The sequence below is a fragment of the Sceloporus occidentalis genome, unplaced genomic scaffold (assembly GCF_023333645.1).
Source record: "Sceloporus occidentalis isolate IW3139 unplaced genomic scaffold, rSceOcc1.0.p SCAF_14, whole genome shotgun sequence".
Lineage (NCBI taxonomy): Eukaryota > Metazoa > Chordata > Lepidosauria > Squamata > Phrynosomatidae > Sceloporus > Sceloporus occidentalis.
Genome location: NW_028316994.1, coordinates 15641599 through 15667994, shown reverse-complemented (window position 1 = coordinate 15667994; position 26396 = coordinate 15641599). Strand labels below are relative to the sequence as shown.

General features: G+C 44.6%; 1 protein-coding gene across 3 annotated transcripts in view; it reads right to left on the bottom strand.

Moving 5' to 3' along the window:
• CARMIL3 (capping protein regulator and myosin 1 linker 3) overlaps positions 1–24249 on the bottom strand; it is a 68304-nt gene extending 44055 nt beyond the window's left edge. For all 3 annotated transcript variants that reach the window (XM_089479904.1, XM_089479903.1, XM_089479905.1), the window contains exons 1-2: positions 24191–24249; positions 195–289 (exon numbers count right to left, since the gene is read on the bottom strand). In XM_089479904.1, the coding sequence (XP_089336030.1) occupies positions 195–289; positions 24191–24230 (135 nt within the window). In that variant the 5' untranslated portion in view covers positions 24231–24249. The remainder of the gene's footprint in view (positions 1–194; positions 290–24190) is intronic.
• Between the last annotated feature and the right edge of the window lie 2147 nt (positions 24250–26396).

Here is a 26396-nt window from a genome sequence, read left to right as displayed (position 1 = left end):
CTGAATCCAAGGATCAAAAGTAGTTTGCCCTGCCCCTGGGTTAACTCAGCAGGGATGAGAAGAGAGGAGGCTTAAAATCTTGTCCTTCTCAGTAAACCTACTTTTGCTATGTTGACAACATTTTGATGTGGTTTAGCCATACATCTGGAGGGTATGCCATCCCACCCATTCCCATACCCCAACAGTCTTCTCACCAGCACCCGGTCTTCATTTTTCTTCGGTTTGGTTTCTAGTTTCACTCTCACCAGGAGGTGGATTGGAGGTCGGTTCAGGATCTTCCGGATGCTGTCTGTGAAAAAGGGTTATAAGGTAAGGATAGTGAGAAAATGGATCATTGTTGAACGATTATGATCACCCAACACACTGTATGCTTTGGATTAGTTTCCAGGAAAAACCAGGTCTGAAAGTTTGTCTTAATCTTAGTCTGAAATTTGTGAAACAAACATATAAGGAAGAAATACAAGGTGCCACTGAGCATGCACAGAGTGTCTCCTCTTCCTCACTAAAACAATCAGTACAGCTGAAATAGAAAACTTTCTGGCATATGGTCTTACTAACAAAACAGACAAATAAAATAGAATAAAACCAACTATGGAGCGTGTCAGATTTCATGACAATTTAAATAAACCGTGTAACAATATTACTTACTCTTATGGCCACACATTTAAACTTTTTAAAGATGCTCCTTAAAAAGAACTATCTACAGCAAAATAGGAAAAACATCAAAAAACCAAAGTCAAATTCCAAAGCTTTTTGCCAGATTTTTCAATGCATAACGCCACTTTTTTCAGTTCTGTATGTTAAACATATCCACTCTTTATTTTTTTTCCTTAAAGGACTTGATCTGTAGTTCAGAAAAATTATCACTTTGCACTCCAACTCCCAGAATGCTCTAGTCAGCATGGCCAGTGACAACAGGGGAACTCTGAGAACTGTGGATTGTGGTCCAAAAAAGTAACATTTCAAAGCTTGTCACCATCAGTGTCACTCTTCTTAAACCATGGTGTTGCAAAATAGACATATTACTCCAGACTGGGGTTTAGGATTTCACTCATTCACATTCTGTCAAGAACAAGAATAAAAAGTTCTTCTGGACTGAGGCCTTGGGGAGCTATATTTCACATCTGATCAACAAGCAGATAATTTTGTTCCCAATAAAGGAGACTAGGGTTCAAGGTGTTAATGGAAGTTACGTTCTTTCTTCTTGTATCTCCAATGCAAAAAGAAGCCAGAGTGGAGAAGAAAAGCATTTTGCACATGTTCAAGATAACTGTTTTCTTTGCATGGCTCCAGGACCGTTCACATTAAAAAATTATAGTGCTATGATTCCATTTTAACTGCCATGGCTGCTTGCAATGGAACCCTGGGATGTGTAGTTTGGAGAGGCACTAGAACCCTTTGGCTGAGAATTCTAAATACCTACCTAAACTGCAAATCCCAGAGTTCCATAGGATGCAATCATAGCAGTCCCTGATTCTGAGCCCTTTTTCTTGACTAGGAACCACTACTGCAATGCCAGCCTGGTCTGTGTGGACTAGCAAGGAGCTATCAAGACACACTGCACAATTATAACAGTTTGGTACCCGCTTAACTGCTACAGCTTCCGCCTATGGGATCCTGGGATTTACAGTTTGGTAAGACACTTAGACTTTTCTGCTTGAATTAGAATACTGTGGTTGTGAGGAGTGCATTAGGCAATTCTAAGTATACACCAATATACCAATCTACAAACCCTAGGATTCTAGAGGACATAGCCATGGCCATTAAAATGCTCCCACTTAAATGGCAAATGCCATGATTTCATAGGAGTTTGTCACACGAAGGAGATTGAGAGTGGGAGTTTATCCCATGAATATCCCAGAAAAATTGAGGAATTACACGAAACAATTTCACACATCGCACAAAACCTGCCATGAAAGTAGTCACAAAGAAGCGTTAATGTGCATTTTTTTACTTTCAAGATTTCAGCGACAATGCATTCCCAGTATCACTTTATTTGGGCAACTGCGTGTGATAATCACTTGCACAATAACTCAACATTTACGAGATGCTTTAAATGCGCATTAAGCTCTCTTTAACGCCAAAATCAGCCCCAGTGTGATAAACTTATTTGAATGGTGCAACAGCAGTTCAGATGGAATCATAGCGCTATAACTGTAGAGCGGAAGGGCCCTAAATGCTGGCAACTGAACCCAAAGGCAGCTTGTAGGGGCTCCCCAGTGCAAACCCACCACACAGAGAAGCAAACTAATCAATTATTTTTCTGGATCTGTGTAACTTCTTGGCTTTAGCCAAGCAAGAGCGTGAAGATTAAGAAGAAATTGCTGCTTGGTTTGTTTTCCCGCATGATGCCTAAGGGTAAACTGAGGCCGTAGGTCTCCTCTGCCTGGTGTGAGCTGAGAGAGAAGGAGGATGATGGATGTCCCCAGTCGGGTGCACAAGGAACTGGAGTGAAGTATCGGAGGTGACAGGAACGGATGAGGAGATGGATCAGCCCTGACAGCCGAGGCAGGCTGGTGGACTGGCTTCCTTAGGAGAAGGAAAAGTTGCTTCAAACCTTCCCCAAGGTTGACATCCCCATATGCCCTTCTCTGGTTCTGAGATGTCCAAGGGATGGCTGGCCATGCCAAACATCTAGAATCCTAGAGTTGGAAGAGACCACAAGGGCCATCCAGGCCAACCCCCTGCCATGCAGGAACTCACAATCAAAGCACCTTGGACAGATGGCCATCCAAAAGAGACTCCATCACACTCCAAGGGAGTGTGTTCAACAGTTAAACAGCTCTTACCATCAGGAATTTCTTCCTAATGTTGAAGTGGAATCTCCTTTCCTATAGCTTGCATCCATTGTTCCGTGTCCTAATATCTGGGGCTGCAGAAAACAAGCCTGCTCCATCCTCAACATGACATCCTTTCAAGTATTTAAACGGGGCTATCATATCACCTCAACCTTCTCTTCTCCAGGATAAACATGTATCTAGCGCCCTAAGACTTTCCTCATAAAGCATGGTTTCCAGACCCATCACCATTTTGATCACTCCCCTTTGGATATGCTCCAGTTTGTCCACATCCTTTTGTGGAAGATCTGAAACTGAAGATGATCTTCTGCAGAGTTTAAGGCAGTGATTCCCAACCTGTGGGTCGGGACCCCTTTGGGAGTTGAACAACCCTTTCACAGGGGTCGCCTAAGACCGTTGGAAAACGTATATTTCCGATGGTAGCAATGAAAATAATTGTATGGTTGGGGGGTCACCACAACATGAGGAATTGTATGAAAGGGTTGTGGCATTAGGAAGGTTGAGGACCACTGGTTTAAGGAGTGGTGTAGTGGTTTGAGTGTTGGCCTACAATTCTGGAGTTCAGGGTTCGATTTGGCCATGAAACCCATTTGTCCACCTTGGGTAAGTCACACTCTCTCAGCCTCAGGGGAAGGCAGTGGCAAGTCCTCTCTGAACAAATCTTGCCAAAAAAACCTCATGATAAGCTTGCCTTTGGGTTGCAGTAAGTCAGAAAGTACTTGAAGGCACACAACAACTAACCCGCAAAAAGTCCAAACTCCTTTGAATCGTGCGTTGCTGGATTGCATTCTATTCAAATGGAATGAAAAGTATTCTGATTGTGTAGACTAGCTCTGAGGCATGTCCCTTCCCTCCCAAAGAAAAGCAACTTTCAAAAGATTGCTCATGCAATCCAGCCAGGCTATGTATAGACTGTGTGCAAAAGGAAGAGCAAAATGAGTCATTTTGAGTTATGTGGAGATTTCCTCCAGGACCAAGACTCTGATGATTAATTCAAAGCCTTCACTTTTTAATTTTTAATTTTTCTTCCAGCCCAGAGATGGGAATAAGGTGGCCCCTGAGATGTTTTTTTCTGACCTCCAAATCTTCCCTCCAGATTCCTTAACAAAATGGGGGTGAATTTGTCTCCTGGAATCTCCAAGAGTGACAATTCAGTAAGTCGGGGGGGGGGGGGGGAGAGACCCCTGCACTAATATATATATATATATGTGTGTGTGTGTGTGTGTGTGTGTGTGTGTGTGTGTGTGTGTGTGTGATTCCCATACTCTCAGCCTCAGGGGAAGGCAATGGCAAACCTCCTCTGAACAAATCTTGCTAAGAAAATTCCATGATAGGTTCGCCTTAGAATTGCCATAAGTTGGAAATGACTTGAAGGCACATAGGAACAATGAAATATATATACTGACTTTTTAAAGCCATTACCAATTTTGGCCCTTTGAGTTGGCAGTCTGTGCAGCTTCCAGAGGGTCCCTATGGAAGAATATAGATGCCTGTACCCAGTGAAGTTGTACAATTGGCCGTCCACATTTGTGGCTTTGACTTTTGCAGATTGGATTATTTGTGGTTTTGATTAACATGTACTTTCTAAGGACTTTATCACACGAAGGAGATCGGGAGTTTATCCAGTGAATAGCCCGGAAAAATAGCATAATCATGCAAAACAATTTCACACGATGTCCCACAAAGCCCGCTGTTAAAGTGGTCACAAAGAAGCATTAACACGCATCTTTTCACTTTTGGGATTTCAGTGACAGTGCAGTTCTGATATCACTTTATTTGTGCAATTGCGTGTGATAATTATTTGTGCAATTACTCACCATTTCAGCTTCATTTGTGGGATGCTTTAAATGCACTTTAATCTCTCTTTTATGCTGAAACTAGCCCCAGTGTGATAAGCTCCTAAGAATCTCTGGGTCTTCCAGCACAACTCTGCCAGAAACTGACCATAGAGTTGTGCTGGAGAACCTAGGCGTTCTTAGAGAAAAGACTTATCTAGACGTTTGTACATGCTTTAGCATGATGCTATGATATCAATTTCTGTCAGATGTTAGCCATAGAGTTGCACTGGAGGACCTAGAGATTCCTAGAAGGGTGTTCTCTTGGGTAAAAATACTACCTCACTTTGACTCTCGATGAGACCACCTCTGTGCAAACTGTTGCATTTGTTGTTGTGTGTCTTCAAGTCATTCACAATCCTAAGGTGAACCTATCATGGGGGTTTCTTGGCATGTTTCTTCAGAGGAGGTTTGCCATTGCCATCCTCTGAGGTTGAGAAAGTTTGACTTGCCCAATGAGTTTCCATGGCCAAACCAGGATTCGAACCCTGGTCTCCCAGAGTCATAGTCCAACCACTACACCATGCTAGCTCAAATTCTTGCATAGCAGGCAGGAACCCAACTGGTGAAACTCGCCCCATTTCTGTCCTTTCCATGATGGAAAAAACAGGGCTTAATTTATATTGTTTTCCAAGCATCAATGTTCAGTTTTGGAAGAGGTGAGTAAAATAGCAACCACATTAATTTGATTGACAAATTAATTAGTAATGGTTCTATTGCCTGCTTAATGCAATGTTTGTTGTTCAGTTGTATGTGTTTAATCAGGCCATGACTTCATTTATCGATCAAGACAAGAATCCTATGTTGATTTACTCCAGAGTAAGCTTCACTGAATGCAACAGGGCTTACTTCTTTGCAAAGACACCCACAGGATGGTGCTAAAAGCAAGCATGGATTTGCATATGAGTAAAATTATACTTCTAAAAATAAAAAGCAATTTTCCTTTGATGATGCATCGAAGCTCTATCCTGGGAAGAGGGCAGCTTCTATCCAGGGCTTTTTGTAGTCTGAATAATTTACAGTTCCAGGATTTGAAAGAAAATCATGTTTCAGCCCATCAAAAGCATAACCAATTGATCTGCTAAGGGGTGGGCGATTGCAGCTGGTCTACGGGATAATTCTCCTCCCCGGGACTATCTGGGATCCAAAATATCAGGATACAAAACTGGAAGGGGTTGGAAATCCACTTCAAATATTAGGGGAGATTAAAAAAAAAAACAGTATAGAGGGAGACCTTGTAAAGTAGGCTGCTGCCACACTGTAGAATCAATGCAGTTTGATTGCAGTAGAGGTCTTTAAACAGAGGTTGGATGGCCATCTGTCGGGGATAATTTGATTGAGATTTCCTGCATGGCAGAAAGAGGTTGGGCTGGATGGCCCTTGTGGTCTCTTCCAACTCTACGATTCTATGATTCTGTTATTCTATGATGCTTCTTTAACTGTTATGGCTCCATCCTATGGAATCCTGGGATTTGTAGTTTGCTGTGGCAGCAGAACTCTCTCATACATAGAGAAGATGAAATATCTCATAAAACTAAAATTCCCAGAATTCCATAGCATTGAGCCATGGCAGTTAGTGGCATGAACCTGGATTATTTCTACAGTGCAGGTGCAGTCATATGCCCCATACAGACAGGCCAAAATAAAGCTGCTTCGGGTCACTTTGGAGGTATGCTGTTTAAATGATGCATGCGTCCTAAGAGTCCGGAAGTGATGCCAAAGCCATGATCCAGTCCTGAAAACTGGTGCAGCTTCCAGACTCTTAGTATGCATGCATCATTTAAACAGCATACCTCCAAAGTGACCCGAAGCAGCTTTATTTTGGCCTGTCTGAATCGGGCCATAGTTTACTTGCCATATATACAGGCTGAGCATAAATTGAGGCTCACTTGTTAGACCATAAAACTTATCTAGAGGTAGCCCAATTGGTCGTATAACAAACTATAGCATCCTCCCAAATCCACAAAACAGTGATACCTTTATTGGAGCAACCAAAATGCACATTATGCACATTGCAAGCTTTCAAAGCCATATAAAATAACATCCCATGGCTAGAATATGTGAATGAAGGGATGAGATTGGGAGAGTAAAGAGAATGAGAGGAAGAGGGATACGGTGAAAAGTGGTAGATATAGAAGAGGTTAGAGGGATTTTTAGAAAGTAGGAAAAGAGGAAGGAGATCAAAAGGAGAAAGAGGAGGAACTGAAGGAAAGGGAAAGGATGAGAAGAGATAGAATAAGTAGATGGACAAAAAAGGAAGATTTGAAAGAATGAGGAAGGTTATAAAAGACAAAAGAAGTAGAACCAAAAGAGATATTAATACGAAAATGTATTTTTGAGGTATATTTGATTACTGTATGTTTGATTTATTTGCATTTTGTGTTTGTATATGTTTTTAGTTTTAACATGTATGTTTTAAATTCAATAAATATTTATATATATAAAATAAATAAATAAAATAACATCCCAAAGGTGCTTTTATGGGGGCATCAAAATGCATAAACTCCACTGGCGTCTTTGTCAGGCAATGTTGTTAATCTACAAAATTTGAAAGCTTGCATTTTTGTGCATTTTGGCTGGCCCCATAAAAGTATCACTGGCTTATGGATTTGTGATGTTGTTTTGCTGTATCGTTGACATGTCTACTCCTGGATATTTTAAACCTTGGCTTTCTCATGGCAGACTTCTGGGAGAATCACCAGCAACAGTCCAAGATCCCTGCAGCAAACAACTCAATCTTCAGTGTGTCTTTCAGACTGTAAAACCTGGCTTTCTCCTTTGTCTCCTTCTTTCTACGCAGACCTGACTCAACTCCCTTGTCAAGGAAAAAGAAACCCTTTATGAGTCATCCCTGCCCATCACCTTGATGCCATCTTTGGCCATCTCAGCTTCCCACAGAGACCCATCACCTGAATATTATAGGCTAGCAACAGCCTTAATATTCAGGAATATTACCTCAGGGCCATTTCTCTCTACTTAGAGAAATGATAAGAGTCAAGAATTGCAAAATGGGAAGAATCCTGAGAGGGTAATCTTGATTTAGCATCATGGAAGTGGGAGAATCCAAGGTGGGCCACAAAATTTCCCTTGGGCCACATGTGGCCCACAAGTTACACTTTGCACACTCCTGTATACAATACCAGCAACATTACCTAGCAGTTCTTTTCCTCACAAAGCAATTCAAAGCAAGACATTGTGTTGACTGATGTAAAGAACAAAATAGTGTCCCTTCCAGGTTCATGTACCAAAGCCAGCCAGAATGGCAGCCAAGTCTTGCTTCAACATTGGTGATGGAGCACCATTTTCTCTGCCTCACGCAAAGGTGGCAAACTAGCCCAGGGCATATAGTTTCCTGGAATACAGCTCTCTTCTTGTGATTTATGGAACTCTATCATAGGGTTTTCTTGGTGAGATTTTTTAAGAGGTGTTTTGCCATTGCCTTCCCCTGAGGCTGAGAGAGTGTGACTTACCCAAAGTCACCCAATGGGTTTCATGGCCGAGCTGGGAAACGAACCCTTAGGGTTGCCATAAGTCAGAAAAGACTTGAAGGCAAACCAACACAAATAACAAGGCTACATATACACAGTAGAATTAATGCAATGTGAAGTCGAAAGCTTTCATGGCCGGCATCCATAGTTTTTTGTCGGTTTTTCAGGCTATGTGGCCAGGTTCTAGTAGAATTTATTCCTGACGTTTCGCCAGCATCTGTGGCTGTCATCTTCAGAGAATTAATGTAGTTTGATACCGCATTAATTGCTGTTGCTCAATGCTATGGAATGCTGGGATCTGTACTTTTGTGAGCTATTGAGCCTTCTCTGTCAGAGAGCTCTGGTGCCACAACAAACTGCAAATCCCAAGATGCCACAGCATGAAGCCATGACAGTTAAAGCAGTATCAAACTACATTAATTCTGCAGTGTGGCTAGTCCCCTACCAAACAGGTTAGCTTTGTGGGTGCCGCATGATCTGTGGGGCCGACAAAGCGCTCTCTTCCGAGAGAGTGGAATTGCTGGGAATTGAGGAAGGGGTCTGTTGTCTCTGCCCCCAGTGTGGGCTACTTTGAAGCGATGGCTTCGCTCTGCTTAATGACACACAGCTAGCGCTGGTTGGATATTAACTGCTGTATTATCGTTACTATAGTTTTGGTCTGAGTCTTCAGCGTGTTCTTTTGGGGAAAAGTCCAAGCCACTGTGGTTAATCTGATGTTACCTGAGCCAGTTTCTTGTGCCTCAGCTATTTCAAACCTGTTTTCTTTTGGCCAGTTTCCCCATCTTATGCGCTCTGTCAGCAAGAGGGAAGGTGGGGAAAAGAAACCAATATGGCCACAATTGCCGGCGTGAGATGGATGAGGGACTGAAGTGGGAAGGATGTAAGAAGGGGTAATTCCATAACAATATGCTATTGGAAGATAACAGAAGCATAGCGCTATAGCTATCTATAGTTCTGCATAGTTGCACAATTGCGCAACAAAATAAAAGCCAAATGAAAATGCAGTCATGTTCTGCATACAAAAGCCAATTGCGTTGTTGTATCATTAGTATAGCATGATTGGATGTTTTGCCCATGCATCATTATCGCGCTACTGCACATGTCTGAAAAATATTGTTCGTCCCAAACAGAATAAAGTAAAATTTTTATATTTAACCACATGATATATATCCAGTTCAAATAAAAGACCTATACCTCAAAATAAGGCAGAAATCTACTTTGAATGGCAATGAGAGCGAATTGCGTGCGACAAAATAGATTATCACACTGGGGGAAAATACGGGAGCATAGTGGCATGCTCCCATCAATATCACATGATAATGCAAATATTATCACACAATGTTCCGTCATGTCACAATTATCCAGTGAATAAAGACGAATTCTAGCGCCAGCTTTTATTCACAGAAAATCCCCGTGAATAAAAAGGGGCACAAGAATTCCTCTTTATTCATGGGATAATCGCGATGTGGTGTAACGTTGTGTGATAATCTTTGCGTTATCGCACGATATTGATGGGAACATACTGCTATGCTCCTGTCTCTTTTGCCGGTGTGATAATCTCCAAAGTGAAGTCTGGAAAAGCTTCCCAATAGTGCTCCCCGATAGGGATTTTGGGATTTCAGCAACAATGCATTTCCAATACTGCTTTATTTGCACAATTGAATGTAATAATCATTCGTGCAATTGCTCGCCATTTCCACTTCACTTGCGGGATGCTTTAAATGTGCTTTAGTCTCTCTTTAATGTCAAAAAGAGCCCAGGAGCCCTGGTGGTGCAGTGGTTAAATGCCTGTACTGCAGCCATTCACTCAAAACCACAAGGTTGCGAGTTCAAGACCAGCAAAGGGCCCAAGCTCGACTCAGGCTTGCATCCTTCTGAGGTCGCTAAAATGAGTACCCAGACTGTTGGGGGCAAATTAGCTTACTTGCTAATTAGCTTACTTGCTGTTCACCACTATGATCTTTGAAGTAGCGGTATATAAATAAAACAAATTATTATTATTATTATTAAAATCAGCCCCAGTGTGATAAACTCCTATGATAGACTCACCTTAGGGTCGCCATAAGTCAAGAGTGACTCGAAGGAATACGACAACAACAATAACAATGTGCGTGAAGTACCACCACCACCACCCCCAAATATACATGGAATAAATAGTTACTCCGAAACAGCCTGAAAAACAGCCCAAAAACCCACAAAAACTATGGATGCCGGCCATGGAAGCCTTCGACTTTACATTAAATAGTTACTCTCAGGTTTTTTACTAACTGTAGCGCTCGGGGAACAAGTTCAAGGGAATGGACTAGAAAATACTAAGTATGGTATCTCAACCAAACTACATATCTCTAAATTCCTAAGGATGGAACCATGGCCATTAAAAACTGGTCCCAAACTGCTATAATTGTGCATTGGGGATACACCTTAGGTTAGGGTCTGCTTTTGAGAGCACCATGTCCAAAGATTCACACACTCTTTAAGACAACATTGTTTAGCAAAAAGGCAGTGTAAATCTCTACTGATAACAACAGTAATAACTTAAGGGATCAGAGCTTTTGGAGGCATGCAGGATTAGGGCGTTGTGGTGGGTTTTCTCTCAGTTGCGCTCTGGGGAAAAGGGGAAACCAAGTCATTTTTAGACCCTGATGTGCCGCCTTTTCCTGTCTGCTCGCTGTGCACCAAAAAAAGAAAAACCCAGTCTCACACAGAGATGCAAAATAGCTGTTGGGCAACAAAACCTCAAGATGGGAGGAAGTTTTGCCAGCACACAACAACGCAGAGCTTGAAGCACCAGGGAACCTTGCCTCACACAGAAAGGATTGACAGCAGCCTGCAGCCTCAGCCTTCAATTATTATGATATATTTTAAATACCCAGTGTATTCTTTACTGTTTCGGTAGGGTCACCTTTGCAAATTCGTCGTGAGCCGGATTAGGAGATTTAAATGAGTGCTTAAAGCTAGTGTGCCTTGGTTAAAAGCAACATTAATGCTCTCCCTCTCTGGGCATGGGAGAGAGAAAATATTAGATTGATTTCTAGTTTGCACATCTGCATTTTCCGAACACTGCCGGTGCGGGTCTCTGTAGAGGTCCGTGTTTTGGATTCTTGATTGCTCTTTATAAATTATTCGTTCGCAGATTGACGCACCAAGGAGGAGCGTAGGAGTGAAAGGGCTAAGATGTTTTGCAGGTCTCAGTTTTTAAATGGGAGCAGTGTAAATGTAAGAGCCTGGTCTCTTTTGATTATACTGCAAGTGGTTGAGTTTTGAGGTAATATTCTCTGTACTCCAAAATATAGCTTGAAGTGGAAACATGGGGTAGGCCTCCTTCCTTTCTTCCTCCTCCCTCCATGAGTTGCCACAATCAAAGTTTAGCATTTGTTGTTAATTGACATCAAGTCAACTTTGATTTATGGCGATGCTATGAATGAGAGGCCTCCAAGTTTCCCTTTTGTCAATAGTCCTGCTCCAACAGTGCTGCAGATTCAAGGCAGCTGTCACTTTCTTGATTCACTCAATCCATCTGTAATGCGATCTTCCTCTTTCCCTACTGCTACCTTGCCTTTCCTAGTGAGCAATGCCTTCTCAAATGTCTCATCATCAAAGAGTTCCCATACCTTGGATCAAATATTGATCAGAACAGAGGCTGCAGTCAAGAAATCAGAAGAAGACTAGGATTGGGAAAGGCTGCTATTAAAGAACTGGACATGATCATAAAATGTAAGGAAACTCTGAATACTAAAGTGAGGATCATCCAAGCCATTGTACAGTGGGCCCTTGGTATCTGCTGGGGTTTGGTTCTAGAAACCTCCGTGGGTAACAAAATCTGTGCTCAAGTCCTATTAAATACAGTGGCATAGTAAAATGAGGTCCCTTACTGTATATAAAATAGCAAAATCAAGGTTTGCTTTTTGAAATTTATACATTTTTAAAAATATTTTCAAGCTGTGGACGCTTGAGTCCATCAATAAAAAAACCTGTAGATACAAAGGGCTGACTGTATTTCTCATTGCCATGTACGGATGTGAGAGCTTGGTAGTACAAAAAGTCCATAGGAAGAAAATGAATTCATTTGAAATGTGGCGCTGGAGAAGAGTACTGAGAATACTATGGGCAGCCAAGAAGACAAACAAATGAGTTCTAGAACAGATTCAGCCAAGATGACTAAATTGAGGCTTTCGTATTTTGGCCACACGATGAGGAAAAATGAGTAATTTGAAAAAACAATGATGCTAGGAAAGGTGGAAGGCAGCAGAAAAAGAGGAAGACTGCATGCCAGATGGATAGACTCGATCAGGGAGGTCATGGGAGGGACTGAATTTGCAAGACCTGAGCAGAGCAGTGGAGGACAGGGCCAGGGGCCTTGGAGATGTCTCATCCAAAGGATTGCCATGAGTCGAGGTTGACTCAAGGGCAGCTAACAACCCAAAATATGACAGTCTCAGTTTATTTATCTTGGCTTCTAGGGAGAGTTCAGGCTTGATTTTCAATTTCTGTTGTTGTTGTGTGCCTTCAGGTCTTATGGCGACCCTAAGGCATGGGGTTTTCTTGGCAAGGTTTGTTCAGAGGAGGTAAATGTGGAACAGAGGTTGGGGGTGTCACCTTGTCCTTTGCCTCAGGCAGCAAAACATCATGGGCACTAAGCCACAATGGCATTTTTGATTTGCTCAAGGACCCATTTATTTGTCTTTCTGGTAATCGATGGTATCCATAGGAATCTCCTCCAGCACCACTTTTCAAATACATTATTATCTTTCCACCAGGTTTCTTCATTGTCCAGCTTTCACAACTATATGTAAAGATTGGAAATACAATGGCATGGGCAATCCCAGCTTTAGTATCCATTGGTATATATTTATACACAAGGATCTTGTCTAGTTCTTTCATAGCTGCCCTTTCAAGGCCAGGTCTGTATGGGCCAAATAAAAGGGCCTTTCCTTGTCCATAGCCCAAACCCTGGTTCTAATGGAAACAGACTGGACAACCTCTGGCCCATTTAGCACTAGAACTGGGGTATATCTCTCTTAATAAGCATTAAAATACAGTAGGCCCTCCATATTCACTGGGGTTAGAAGCACAGGACCCCTGTGAAAGCGGACAAACCAGAAATAAGTTGAGAGAAGACCTCTCTAGGGCCTGATTCCCACTACCTTTTAAACCAGATTGCAAATTGGTTTGAACCAATTCAAATTACCCTGGTTCCCACTTGAATCAGTTTGCTGAAGCAATTCAGAGAGGGGAGCATGCATTAGACCCATTTAACCCTCGTCTTTTTGACACTGATGTTTTCAATGTCTTTTTGGATAAATCGATTCCGCGCAAGTGTGAACCAGATGCGAATCGGAATTGATTTAAATTTGCCCTTCAGCCAGCTGGAGCGGGTCCATTTTGATCCGACTCATTCATGAATGTGAACCAGGGAAAATATGCTATTGGGGCAAATGTAGTGGGAACCACACTCAGCTGTCGAATGGATCCATCGATTTGGATCGCAAACCACTTTTTTTTGTAAGTGGGAATGAGGCCTATGAATCTCTAGGTCCTCCAGTGCAACTAGGGTGGCCTTACTGCCGGACCTCCAAACCGGGAAAATGTAGGACAAAATTTTCAAATGTAGGACACATTTTTGTCCTACATTTTCCCTTGCAAGCGCGGCGGGGAGTGGAGGCCAAGCGGCGAGGGAAAGCCTCCACTTAAGGAGGCTTTCCCTCCCCGCCTGGGCCCCGGGCCTCGCCGCGATTGGAGGCCAGGATCGGGGCCTCACCTCCTTCCTGGCCCCCGCAGGGACCAGGAAGGAGGCGAGGAGACCGCCGGCCATCGCCGGGGCTTCGCCTCCTTCTTGGCCCCCACAGGGACCAGGAAGGAGGCGAGGAGACCGCCAGCGATTGCCGGGGCTTCGCCTCCTTCTTGGCCCCTGCAGGGACCAGGAAGGAGGCGAGGAAGCTGCAGGGAGGCGGGGAGGTTGGCGCAGCTGCGCCCAAGAGGCGTCACCTCCCTGCAGCCTCCTCCGCCCCAGGCCTCGCTGCCCTCCTCTTCCTCCGCGCAGCCATGCGCGGTGGAGGAGGAGGAGGGCAGCGAGGCCCCGAGGGTTGCCTAGCAACCCCGCTGCAACCGGCCTTTTCCCGGTTTTTGACAGCACCTGTGCTGGGACCAGGCAGGTGCCGCCAAAACCGGGAAAAACCCGGTTGCAGCCGGGTTATGGCAACCCTAAGTGCAACGTACGGTCAATCCCCACCACCACCAAAAAAAGTGGGCTGGCATGAAAAGACTTTGTACAAAGGAGCTTCTTTGACAGAGGCTTTGTTACCCGAGCTATGCCTGTATAGTAACAATGTACTTCCGCATTAGGAAAGGCACATGAAGTACATGAAGATGCCAGCATGGTTAAGGAGCAGTGTCAAGAGGTGGATCGCTCCTCCTAGCCCTACCAAACAAGAGTCTCCGGAACTATTCCATCTTCCTTTCCTTAAGAGGTTTTCTGTGGTTAAAAAAAAAAGATAGGAACATCTCTAGGAAAACACAGGAGAATTACAAATGGAAGACATCATCATCTATACTCCTTGCAAAATTCTCTGAATGAGGCAAGCCTTGCCTGGAAAAGCCTTGCCCGGGGGTGAAAAACACCATGAAGATATAAAGAAAAACAAGGCTTCCATCAGAAAATGGAAGCCCTGTCCAGATGTGGAAAACGCTGACAAGCACAATCTCTAGAAAGACAAATTAAAGTTGACAATCAAGCTAGAGGAAGCAAAACATGGGAGAAAAGGAAAAGGTGAATATGAGTAATTGCGGCATTAAGGTATTAAAACCAACCATTTTTAAAAATTAAATATAGCAGAGATGGCTCGTGTTGTAAGACCAGGAGGGAGTTAACTGTGTGCTAAACGGAGACAGTAAAATTACAGGAAGATAAATGGATTTCTATCTCATCTGGAGAAGATGTAGAGATCAGTGCTTCAAATCCCTTTTCAGGGTGAGAATCTTGAGCCAAAATACAGATAACAAGAGGTGAAGCACTAAAGCTTCTCATCAAATTGAAATTAGCAAGCGGCTCAATCCAAATAGCGTTTCTAACAAGAATATGAAACATGTTCTGAAAATGTCTTGAAAATCAATCTCCATATCAGAAGGTTGGAAACTCACCAATGCAATACTGATCTTTAAAGGAGCCAGGAGCCTTCAGGGAAATACAGGCCAGTTGGCATTTTTATTGGTAAAATTGGTGGAAAACACTTTAAATTATCAAGCCAATAGAAGGACAAATCTTGCTCAGAGACTACGATAAATGGCTGAAGAACCAGGCGCAGAGACTAATTAAAAAACAGATCAGTCTCACAATGGATGAAAATAAGAAATAAAAATGCCCGCCCTTATAGTATTGAAACTTTAAAACTTCTTCATAAATACATACCCTCCAACATTTCATAGATGACAACAGGGACATGTGTGGACAAGCGGCACCAAAGTGTGGTTGGCATTAGTAACGTTATTGATAAGGAGAATGCACAAGCTAGGAAAGGTTATAGCAGCTTGCTTTTGCCTGCAACTACTGGAGAAACAGGAGTGACAGGCAGGTTATTGTTAGTTAGTACTTAGAATCATAGAATCATAGAGTTGGAAGAGACAGCAAGGGCCCTGATCCAGTCCAACCCCCTTCTTCCATGCAGGAAATCTAAATCAAAGCATCTCTGACAGATGGCCATCCAGCCTCTGCTTAAAGACTTCCAAGGAGGGAGACTCCACTACACTCTCAGGATGGAGTGTGTTCCACTGTCAAACAGCCCTTACTGTCAGGAAGTTCCTCCTAATGTTGAGGTGGAATCTCTTTTCCTGTAGCTTGCATCCATTGCTTTGGGTCCTAGTCTCTGGAGCAGCAGAAAACAAGCTTGCTCCCTCCTCAATATGACATCCCTTCAAATATTTAAACAGGGCTATCATATCACCTCTTAACCGTCTCTTCTCCAGGCTAAACATACCCAGCTCCCTAAGGCATTCCTCATAGGGCATGGTTTCCAGACCCTTCACCATTTTAGTCGCCATCCTTTGGACACACTCAGGTTTCTCAATGTCCTTTTAAATTGTGGTGCCCAGAACTGGACACAGTATTCCAGGTGGTTCCTGACCAAAGCAGAATACAGTGACACTATTACTTCCCTTGATCTAGACACTATACTTCTATTGATGCAGCCTAAAATCACATTGGCCTTGTTAGCTGCTGCATTGCCCTGTTGACTCATGTTCAACTTATGGTCTACTTGGACTCCCAGATCCCTTTCACACGTATAATTCTCGTTCAGCCAGGTGTCACCCATCCTATATCTGTGCATTTCATTTTTCCACCCTAAGTGCAGTACCTTACATTTCTCCGTGTTGAAATTCATTTTGTTAGCACAGCAACAAAGGAGCATGTAAGTATTAGGATGTCATAGAGTTCTTCTTTGGGTAGAAAGTCTATGATACCTGCAAGCTGGCCAAAGTCTATCTTGTCCACTAAGCTATTTAACATACTGGCCAACCCATAAAGACAGTAGCCCATACCTGTCAATGCTTTCCAAAAATGTTTTCTAATGCTGGGGTTTGAAGAAATATTTGCCTCTGAATTTGCGGAACCCATAGAGCTGCAGGAATACCTCAATGTATTTCTCTAATCCCCCTTTAAAACCATCCAAGCCAGTGGCCATTGCACAGCTTGGGGCAGAACATGCCATAAATTATGTGTTATGTGAAAAAAAAGTGCTTTGTTTTAATTGCACAGGCCGAGGATGGGTTAGATGACCCTTAGGATGCCTTCTAGAACTACATTTCTATGTTTCTATTATTCTATGATTATCCTAAATAGACTAGAAATTGATATCAATGGTTGGCGCTGAGTTCTAAAATTATTAGAGTGGAGGAAAACATGCATTTTGATAAACCTGTGCTAAGTTCTTCTTAGTCACTGTTCCCTATTATTATTGTTGTTGTTGTTGTTGTTGTTATTGTTATTATTAACCTTTATTTATAAAGCACTGTAAATTTACACAGCACTGTACATACAGTCTTTTTAATTAGACGGTTCCCTGCCCTCAGGCTTACAATCTAAAAAGACACCACACAAAAGGAGAAGGGAGTAGTGGTGGGGAAGGGGATGAGGTCCAGCAGTTCCTCGTTGTAATTTGCATTTGTACAGTGGTTACTCCAACAGTCTGATCATTTTAGCAGCTCACAACGTAACAGTCAAAACGAAATCAATGCATAACATAAAAGTTTAAAGACAGTTCAATAAACAACCCTGTTTAAAACAGGGAGAGCCAGTGGGGTGTCATGGTTTGAGTGTTGGACGTTGGGAACCAGGGTTCAAATCCCCATTTGGCCATGGATAACCTTGAGTCAGTCACACTCTCTCAGCCTCAGAGCAAGGCAAGGGCAACCTCCTCCTGAAGAAATTCTGCCAAGAAAGCCCTGCGATCAGTTCATCTTAGGGCTGCCATAAGTCAGAAATGACTTGAAAGCATACAGCAACAACATTATATAATGTTGGGAGTTTTAATTTTAAGCACTGCTAGGATGGGATGAGCCTTTTCTCACAGCTGCCACACACTGGGTGGACATTTGCATTTTAACCATCCACCATGGTTTTTCCTGGTCCACCAGCAGCAGCTCAAACCTCCTCATGCACAGGGCATTAGGAGTCACACTTAACTGCATATATTTTTTGCCAAATTTTATTTTATTTTATTTTTGCTCATTCATTCAGTATAGAGAGATCCAAATGGAATTGTTTGTAATCCACTTTTTATTTTTATAACACTGAATAAAACAGCATCACCTACAAACCTGGCTATCACATTGTTCAGTATTAACCTCAAAACATTTACATGCCCTCGAACTGTTCAGATTTGGCAGGGACAGTGCTGGTTATTCCTCTATTGTGCCACTTTCTCAGCAGCTTTTAAAATGTCCCAGTTTCTCTCTCCTCCTCAGTCCTTATCCTTTTTCCAATGGCTGCAAAAAATAGTTTGGAGATAATTAACTCAACAGAAAGGAAAATGGAGGAAAGGACCAGAATGGAAAGGGCAGATTCCCCTGCTTTGCTTTGCTTTCCTTAATAGGCAAAATCTGATCTCTCCTCTAAAGCCTTTGTATATCCCTGCAATATACATGATATGCCAGTATAAGCTGAATTTTTAAAAACACTGTAATACTATCAGTGATAGCCTTGTGGCTTTATCCAACCTGGCCTTTTCCAGCATGTCCAGATATGTTAGATAAGCAATGCATGGCCATGCTGGCTGGGGAAGATGGGAGCTGTAGTCCAACACACTTCAAAGCAAACAGATGAGGGAGAGATGGAACAAAAGTCAATCCAGCACTCAGTGCTTTAGGAAATCTCCAACAGAGCACAATATATGTACCATCCATCCCCTCTTATTTATTCACAGTATCTGATCATCCCAGAAGGTTCTTTCTTAGCCATCACATTTGTTGTCTTTATTTGCTGTAAGTTTGATTTTTGGCAATGCTATGAATGAAAGCTAGGGTGGTGCAGTGGTTTGAGCATTGGACTATGGCCCTGGAGACCAGGATTCAAATCCCAGCTCTGCCATGGAGACCCACTGGGTGACTTTGGGTAAGCCACACTCTCTCGGCTTCAGAGTAAAGCAAAGGCAACCCCCCCCCCCGAACAAATCTTGCCAAGAAAACCTCATGATAGTTTTGCCATAGGGCCACCATAAGATGGAAACAACTTAAAGGTACACAGCAACAAGAATTAATGAAAAATTTCCAAGATCATCAAGTGCCTTCTTCAGCTCTTGCAAATCAGGGCTCCATTGATTGAATCAATCCACCTGTATTGCAGTCTCTCTCTTTTCCTACTGCCTTCCATATTCTTCCAGAATTTCTCCAGTCCTTGTGAAACACTCGTCTTCCAATTTGTCAACCATCATGACATCTTGTGGTGGTCAGTTCCATAAGCTATGATAAAACACTTCCATATTTTGCAATGCGTTTTCTGCTAATTTGCACTGGTGGCTGTCTGAAGAGATAAAATTTCTGCCCAGTCTCTCTGCTGTGTTCCACCCTTTTTTGCTTTTTCTTCTGTCTTTAAACCCCTGAATCTACCTCCCAGAAAATATGTTCCTGCTCTCTCAATCTTTTTAACTGGTGGTGTATGTAGCAATCTCTGACTCCAGCTTTAGACAGGCGTGAGATTAGGAAGATAGCGTCCAGAGATGCTCAAATGGCTTGTACCACTTCTTCCAAGTCATATTTGTGACTGCTTGCTTCCATTCAAAGCAAAATAATAAAACATATCCTTAAACATTCAAGAATTCAGACAATTCAAAAACTGTTTGACAGTTATGCTGCCTTGGAAAGTAGTGGAGTCTCCTTTTTGGGAGGTTTTTGAACAGAGGCTGGACAGTCATCCATTGGGAGTGCTTTTACTGTGTATTCCTGCATGGCAGAATGGGATTGAACTGGATGGCCTTTGGGTTTTCTTCCAACTCTATGATTCTATTAAAGAAAACTAGTACAGCAGAAGAGATCAACTTGTACAGAAAGAATGGTACAAAATGGCATTTCTCTTACCTGGAACTGAAGTGGTACTACTCGATTTATATCATCTCTGGCTTCCACCATCTCACTTGAAGCCTGTGTGGGCTAGGAGTGAAATAGGACAACCACAGCAGCTTCCCCACTAGCCACAGTTGTTCACTAGCACATGGGTATCTTTTAACTTAACATCCAAAGCTATAGCTGTGTTAGACTGTAGAATCAGTTGTAGAGAGATCTTATGGTACCTCTGAGACTAACTGAAAGAGGTTGGCAGCATGAGCTTTCGTAGACTAAAGCCTATTTCCACAGATGCATTTGGAGTCAACTAGTGCCATATTGACTGGTTGGCAACATAAAGCAACCAAATGCATCTGAGGAAGTAATCTATGAAAGCTCATGCTTCCAACTTTGTTTCTTTCAGTTAATCTCAAAGGTGTTACAAGATCTCTTCACATACTTTTAACTTAACAGTTGTTGTTGTGCACCTTCAAGTCATTTTCAACTTATGGAAACCCTATGGTAAACCTATCATGGGTTTTTCTTGGCAAGTTTCTGCAGAGGAGGTTTGCCATTGTCATCCTCTGAGTCTGAGAGTGTATGACTTGCCCAAGGTCACCCAGTAGGTTTACATGGCTGAGCTGGGATTCGAACCCAGGTCTCCAGAGTCATAGTTCAGTGCTGAAACCACTACACCACGCTGGCTCCTTAACTTAGCAGCCTCCATCCTTTTTATTTATTTACTACCTGGCTGTGTATGAGCATGTATGAGAGAGACAGGGAGACACAGTCTGAGGGAGGAGGTGAGACATCATCTTTGCACCTTCCGTAATATGTGCGGCAAGTGAAACCTAGTGTGTATAGTAGCATTCCTTCCTGTTTTATGAATGCACCAATGCATTGGAGCATGTGGTTTATCCAGCGCATCCTCCTGCAGTGTAGAGAGGGTACTTCTGAACATGTCCAGAGCACTCTTTTCATTGCAAGAGCCAGAACCTCTTGCACCATGGGGCAGATATGGGCAAAATGCAGTTCAGGGCTTTTTTTTCAAGGCCCTGAACCCCTCCAAAGTCTCTAGACTGCCATCTTTCTGTAGAGAAAAGCCCAGTGAGTGAACTGCATCTTCTGGAAACCTCCAGGAACAGTAATTGTAAATAGGTCGCAGGACTCTCTGACCTGTATAAAATTTCAAAACCAGCCCAGAAGTGGTTTAGAAAAACATGTACTTCAAAAACCTCAAACATTCTTGGGCTGGCTGTGTAGTCCCAGAGGGTCACAGGGGCAGAAAAATGGGCCCAAGATGCACTAAACATGCCCACCCCACTGTTGGCATGTGTTGTTTGTATATAACTATTTGCTTTTCTTAGCAATGTGGTGTTTGTGTTTGTGTTATCTTTATCTGAGATGTACATAGAGATTTTGGCTCCATTCTTGTTATGCCAAATAGCAAATGTTGATTTTAACAATTTTTATAAAGGACACCATTTTACTGTGCCATTATATTTAATGGGACTTGAGCACACACAGATTTTTGTATTCACCGGGGTTCCTGGAACCAAATCCCAGTGGATACCAAGGGCCAACTGAACTTATGCAAGGCTTTGTTGTTGTTGTGTGCCTTCAAATAATTTCCGACTTATAGTGACCCTAAGGCAAAGCTAACATGGGGTATTCTGGGGCTGAGAGTATGTGACTCACCTAAGGTCACCCACTGGGTTTCCATAGCTGAGTGGGGAATCGAACTCTGATCTCCAGAGTCATAGCCCAATGTTCAAACCACTATACCATGCTAGCTGTCTGTGCATGGCTTACGTGACATTATTGCTTCATTTCACATGTGCATATTGTTTTGTTTTGAATATGAAGTGTACTGAAACATGTTGAATGGCTCATCTTTTTTCTGGAGTAGGAACCTATCCCTGTTCTTTCCGTGTTATTCCTGATTCTGATACCAAAAATCAGGAATCATCCTTTGGGTTTCTTTACAGCAAAATGAGGAGAGAAGCAACAGGATTTGAACTGTGAGTTAATGCAGTGGAGCAAATTCCAGACAACTCTCACGTCCCTATGTGTAGTGTGTGTGTGTGTGTGTGTGTGTGTGTGTGTATGAATGAGGTGAATCTATCAGTGCTTGGAAAAGTTACTCTTTTTGGACTACAACTCCTGGGATACCCAGCCAATATGGCCACTAGTTCACAGCTCAGAATAAAACCACCTGCATTGTATGTTAATAGTCCTTAGTTCAGTTTCCAGAATCCCTGGATGCAGTGATCAGAGGAAGAACGATGGAAATAGTCCCCCTTTTCTGTCTGAGACCCTGAAGACTTTCTGTTGCCGACCAGTCAATTTAGCACTAGTTGAACAAATATTCTCCTCTCACTGTGACAGACAGCTTAAAGCAAAAATAAACAGGTACAGACAGAAGGATCCAAAAACACATTGCAGACAGAATGAATTAAACCAGCTTTCCTCAACATCCTGACTTTCAGAGTGCCAGGCTGCCAGGGGATGGTGGGAGCTGTAGTCCAACACATCCAGAGAGCGCCAGGCTGGCGAAAAGCTGACTTGAACCTTGGGTGTGTCAAATTTTGGTTGATTTTTCTTCTTCTCTGTTTTGTTATTTTTCCTGTGCGGTTGTGTGTGAGTCGCCTGCCGAGCTTCTGTGTCAGAAAACATCTGTGTGCTCACGATTTATGTCCACGTTTGCATACGCTCACATGAGTGTGTGTCTCTGTCTCCTTGGGAGATTCCGTGTGTGTGTTCTGCTGCAAAAGGATATTGCAAAATGCGTGCCCTGCACACAAGCCCACTGCTGTCTCAACACCTTTGCTTCCTCTATAAAAACAGGCACTCCCCTAGAGCTGGATTTTAAAAGGAGACTCCAAAGAGAGGCAGCAGAAAATGTGCATGGGAGACACACACTGGAGTCGGCAGCTCTCTCTCTCTCTCTCTCTCTCTCTCACACACACACACACACACACACATACATACACATGTATAGACACCATCCAGAGCCTCAGGAGACAAGCCATTTGCCCACCAGCAGCTCCCAGAGATAATCCACCCAGCAGCAAGCCCAAGGTGGAGTTTCAGCAGAGAGATAAACAGCTTCCTATCCCCTGCAGCCGCAGGTTGGAAACCCAGCAGCCTTGGCTCCATCTCCAGTGCACTAGACCTCCCACCTGCCCCCCAACCTGCGCCTTTCCATGTAGGCAAGCCCCTCAACAGTCTTCTCCCCACCCTGCCATTCGGCTGAAGTAACCCACTCCATCATCTCCCAGACACCATGACCTTCCTCCCTTCCCTCTCCTCCTCCATCCCCAGGGGATCCTGCCATCTCCTGGAGAGCCATGAAGGCAGATGGAAGGGGGGGTGAGGGGGGATAGGGAAAGGGGGGGTTGAGAGGGTTTAAGTACCATGGACAGGGATGGAGGAAAGCATCTTGGATGGACACTGGTCCTAAAAGAGGCACACAGAGCCTACAGGGATTGTAGAGGCTGAGATCCAGGCTCAGAGGTAGCAGGGAGAGAAAGGCAGAAGGGGTGAGGGTTTGATGGGGGAAAGGTGTGGGGCAGAAGAGGGCGATGGGGCTGACAGGAGGCATCTTGGAGACCAGAGAGCCCCCTTCTCTTAGGATTCAGGTGGCTAAGGACTGGGATTGCAGGGAGATGGAGGGGAGGGGGCTAAACAGCTAGGTATTAGTGGCACATGGAGGCTGTGGCTGGGTGGGCAAGCTAAGGGGATATGTGTGGGGTGGAAGGCCCCATACTTTGGAGGTCCAGATTGGGAGGGGGAGAAAAAAGAGTTCTCTTGTATCAGGAAATATGGGGGCCATACAAGGGATTGGTCCTAGGCTGGCTTGCAGGGAGAGAGCATTGGGGGAGATGGAGGTCTGGGGGGGAAGAGGTGGGGGCTTCCCAAGGAGGAAGGGGCCACTGGGGCTAGGAGCCTGAGGAAGGGGGCAACTCTGTGGCTAATAGTCTGGCAATGGGGAAAAAAGAAGGAGGAAGAGGCCCCTCCTGATATGGCAAGGGGGGGGGGAAGCAAGATGGGGGGAGGTCTTTGGCAGAAGCCCTTCCCCATCAGCCTGGGATCTATAAGGAATAGGGCAGGGGAGGTCCCTTGGGCAGGGGCCCCATCCACCTGTTTCCAGGGGATGGAGGAAAGAGCCAAGAACTGGGGGGCTCTGGAGAGTCTTTGGGGCTCTGTAAGACAAAAGGGGGTGTCTTAGGAGAGAGGCCCTTTGAACCCAGGGCAGGAGTGCAGGAATGGAGGGGGGCAGAGCCTGGCCAGGGATGGAGCCCCTGGGGCCAAGAGGGGTCTTTGGGAAGAGGGCAGGAAGGGCTCCCCCTTTTCCTTGGCAGCCGGGCAGCCTGGCAAGGGAGCCAGTCCGGTTTAGAGGGGGGAGGGTCGGTGGTTTTGTAGAAGGAAGAGGAGGCCGAGAGAGAGGGCTGTGGCTGGGCAGAAGGGAGGCTGGTGGTCCAGGAGGGAAGGAGGTTCCTCTGGGGACCAAGGGGGGGATGATGGGGCAGGTGCCTACCTTGCAGCTCCCGGGCCACCTCCCCTCCGGCCTGGGCCATCCTCCTCCTCCTCCTCTTCTTCTTCGCGGCTGCGGCAGGAGATACCGGCACATGCCCGGCTGGGCGGCGGTGGCACCAACCGAGGCTGCGCAGCCTCCTCCTGGCTCCTTCCCTCCTTCCCTGCCTCCTCCTCCTCCTCCTGGCTTCCTTTTCCTCTGCCACCCTCCCTCCCTCCCTTCCCTTGGGGAACCAGTTCAGAGGATGGAGGCAGCCTCCCTCCTCCTGGATCCCTGCCTCCCTCCCTAGTCCCAGGAGGAGGCAAGCCATGAACTGAGCATCCCTGCTTTGCTGGGCCATATTCTGACCCCCCCCCCCACTTGTTGTCCCCTGCTGTGCCCCTCTTGCCCCCCCCAGACCCCCCTCTCCTCCTCCATTGCTTTGCTCAGGTCTTGCCAACTATAGCAGAGCCTCTCTGGTGGAGTCCATCCATCCAGCATGTGGCTTTCCTCTCTTTCCACTGCCTCCTACCTTTCCTAGTATCAGTCACCACTGCCGCCATATCATCATCATCATCATCATCATCATCATCATCATCATCATCATCATCATCACAGTTCTTTGTATCCCGCTTTTCTCCCAAGACTGTGACCCAAAGCAGCTTTTGTTCTTTGTTGTTATCCACTCTCGAGTCCATCTCAACCCATGGCGACCCTGTGGAGGAGACATCTCCCAGACTCTTTATGCCCACTGCTCTGCTCAGGTCCTGCAAAGTCATTCCTGTCTCCTCCTTGATAGAGTCCCTCCATCTGGCCTGTGGCCTTCCTCGCTTTCTGCTTCCCCTTACCTGTTTTTTCCAGTGGTTTGTGCCTTCTCCTGATGTGGCCAAAGGACGACAGACTCAGTTTGCCCATCTTGGCTTCCAGGGAGATTTCTGGCTTGATCTGCTCCAGGACCCCTTGGTTGGACCTCTTGGCTGTCCATGCTACACTCTAAAAACACATCCAAAAATCCACCAAACAATGGGGCCTTCATCAGGCCAACCCAAAGGCACAGTTACCTGTTGCAAGCTTTCAAAGCTCCGCTGGCTTCTTCATCAGGCAAGGTGTTAAAAACCACCCTGGGCCCCACAACAAATTCCCAGAATTCCATAGCCTTGAGCCAGGGCAGTTAAAGCAGAGCCAAACCAGGTTATTTCTCCAGTGTGGATGCGGCCGTTGTTAGCTGCCCTCAAGTCATTTCCGACTCAGGGTGACCCTGTGGAGGACACACCTCCAAGACTCCCCATCCTTCACTGCCACCTTGCCCAGATCCTGCAATAAGCCCCTGCCCATAATAACCCCCTGGTTGAGTCTATCCACCTGGTTTGTGGTCTTCCTCTCTTTCTTCTCCCTTCTCCCTTTCCTAGCATATTGGTTTTTCCAGTGATCCATGCCTTCTCATGATGTGGCCAAAGCACTACAGTCTCAACTTGGTCCTCTTAGCTTCCAAGGAGAGACCTGGTCTGATCTGTTCAAGAACCCATTTGTTTGCCTTCTGGGCTGTCCACCGCATCCTCAGCTCTCTTCTCCAGCATCACATCTCCTCTAGAGATCCAGGGTTCAGTTCCCCACTCAGTCATGGAGGCCCACTGGGTGCCTTGAGCAAGTCACACTCTCTCAGCCTCAGGGGAAGGCAATGGCAAACCTCCTCTGAACAAATCTTGCCAGGAAAACCCCATGATAGGGTTGCCTTTGGGTTTGAAATCACTTGAAGGCACACAACAACAATTGATATGACATGGCCCTTTGTATTATTGAAGCACCCCAACTTAGGATGTGGCAAAAGCATTTATTTGAACTTTATCTCTCCCCTTTCTTTCAGGACATGGTTCTCCTCCTGCCCTCTTCCTCCTCCCAAGAAAAAAAGAATGAAACGGGTAAGTTGCATGGCTCTGCAGGGACTTGAACCCAGATCTCCCAGGTCTTGGTGCAATATTCTTCTTCCAGCTATACCTCATTGTAAAGGATGCAGGAACACATGCCCTGATTCAATACCAATGGCATTGAACAACAAGCTGTAAGTATATGGGCCTGCTTAGCTAAGAGGAAAAGCAATGGATGGAAGATAGAGGTGTATTAAATTATGCATGGCGTGAGGAAAGTGGTTAGAGAGAAGCCTTTCTCCCTCACTCATATAATACTAGGACCCCAAAGGGTCATCTACTGAAAGCGAATGCTGGAAGGTTCA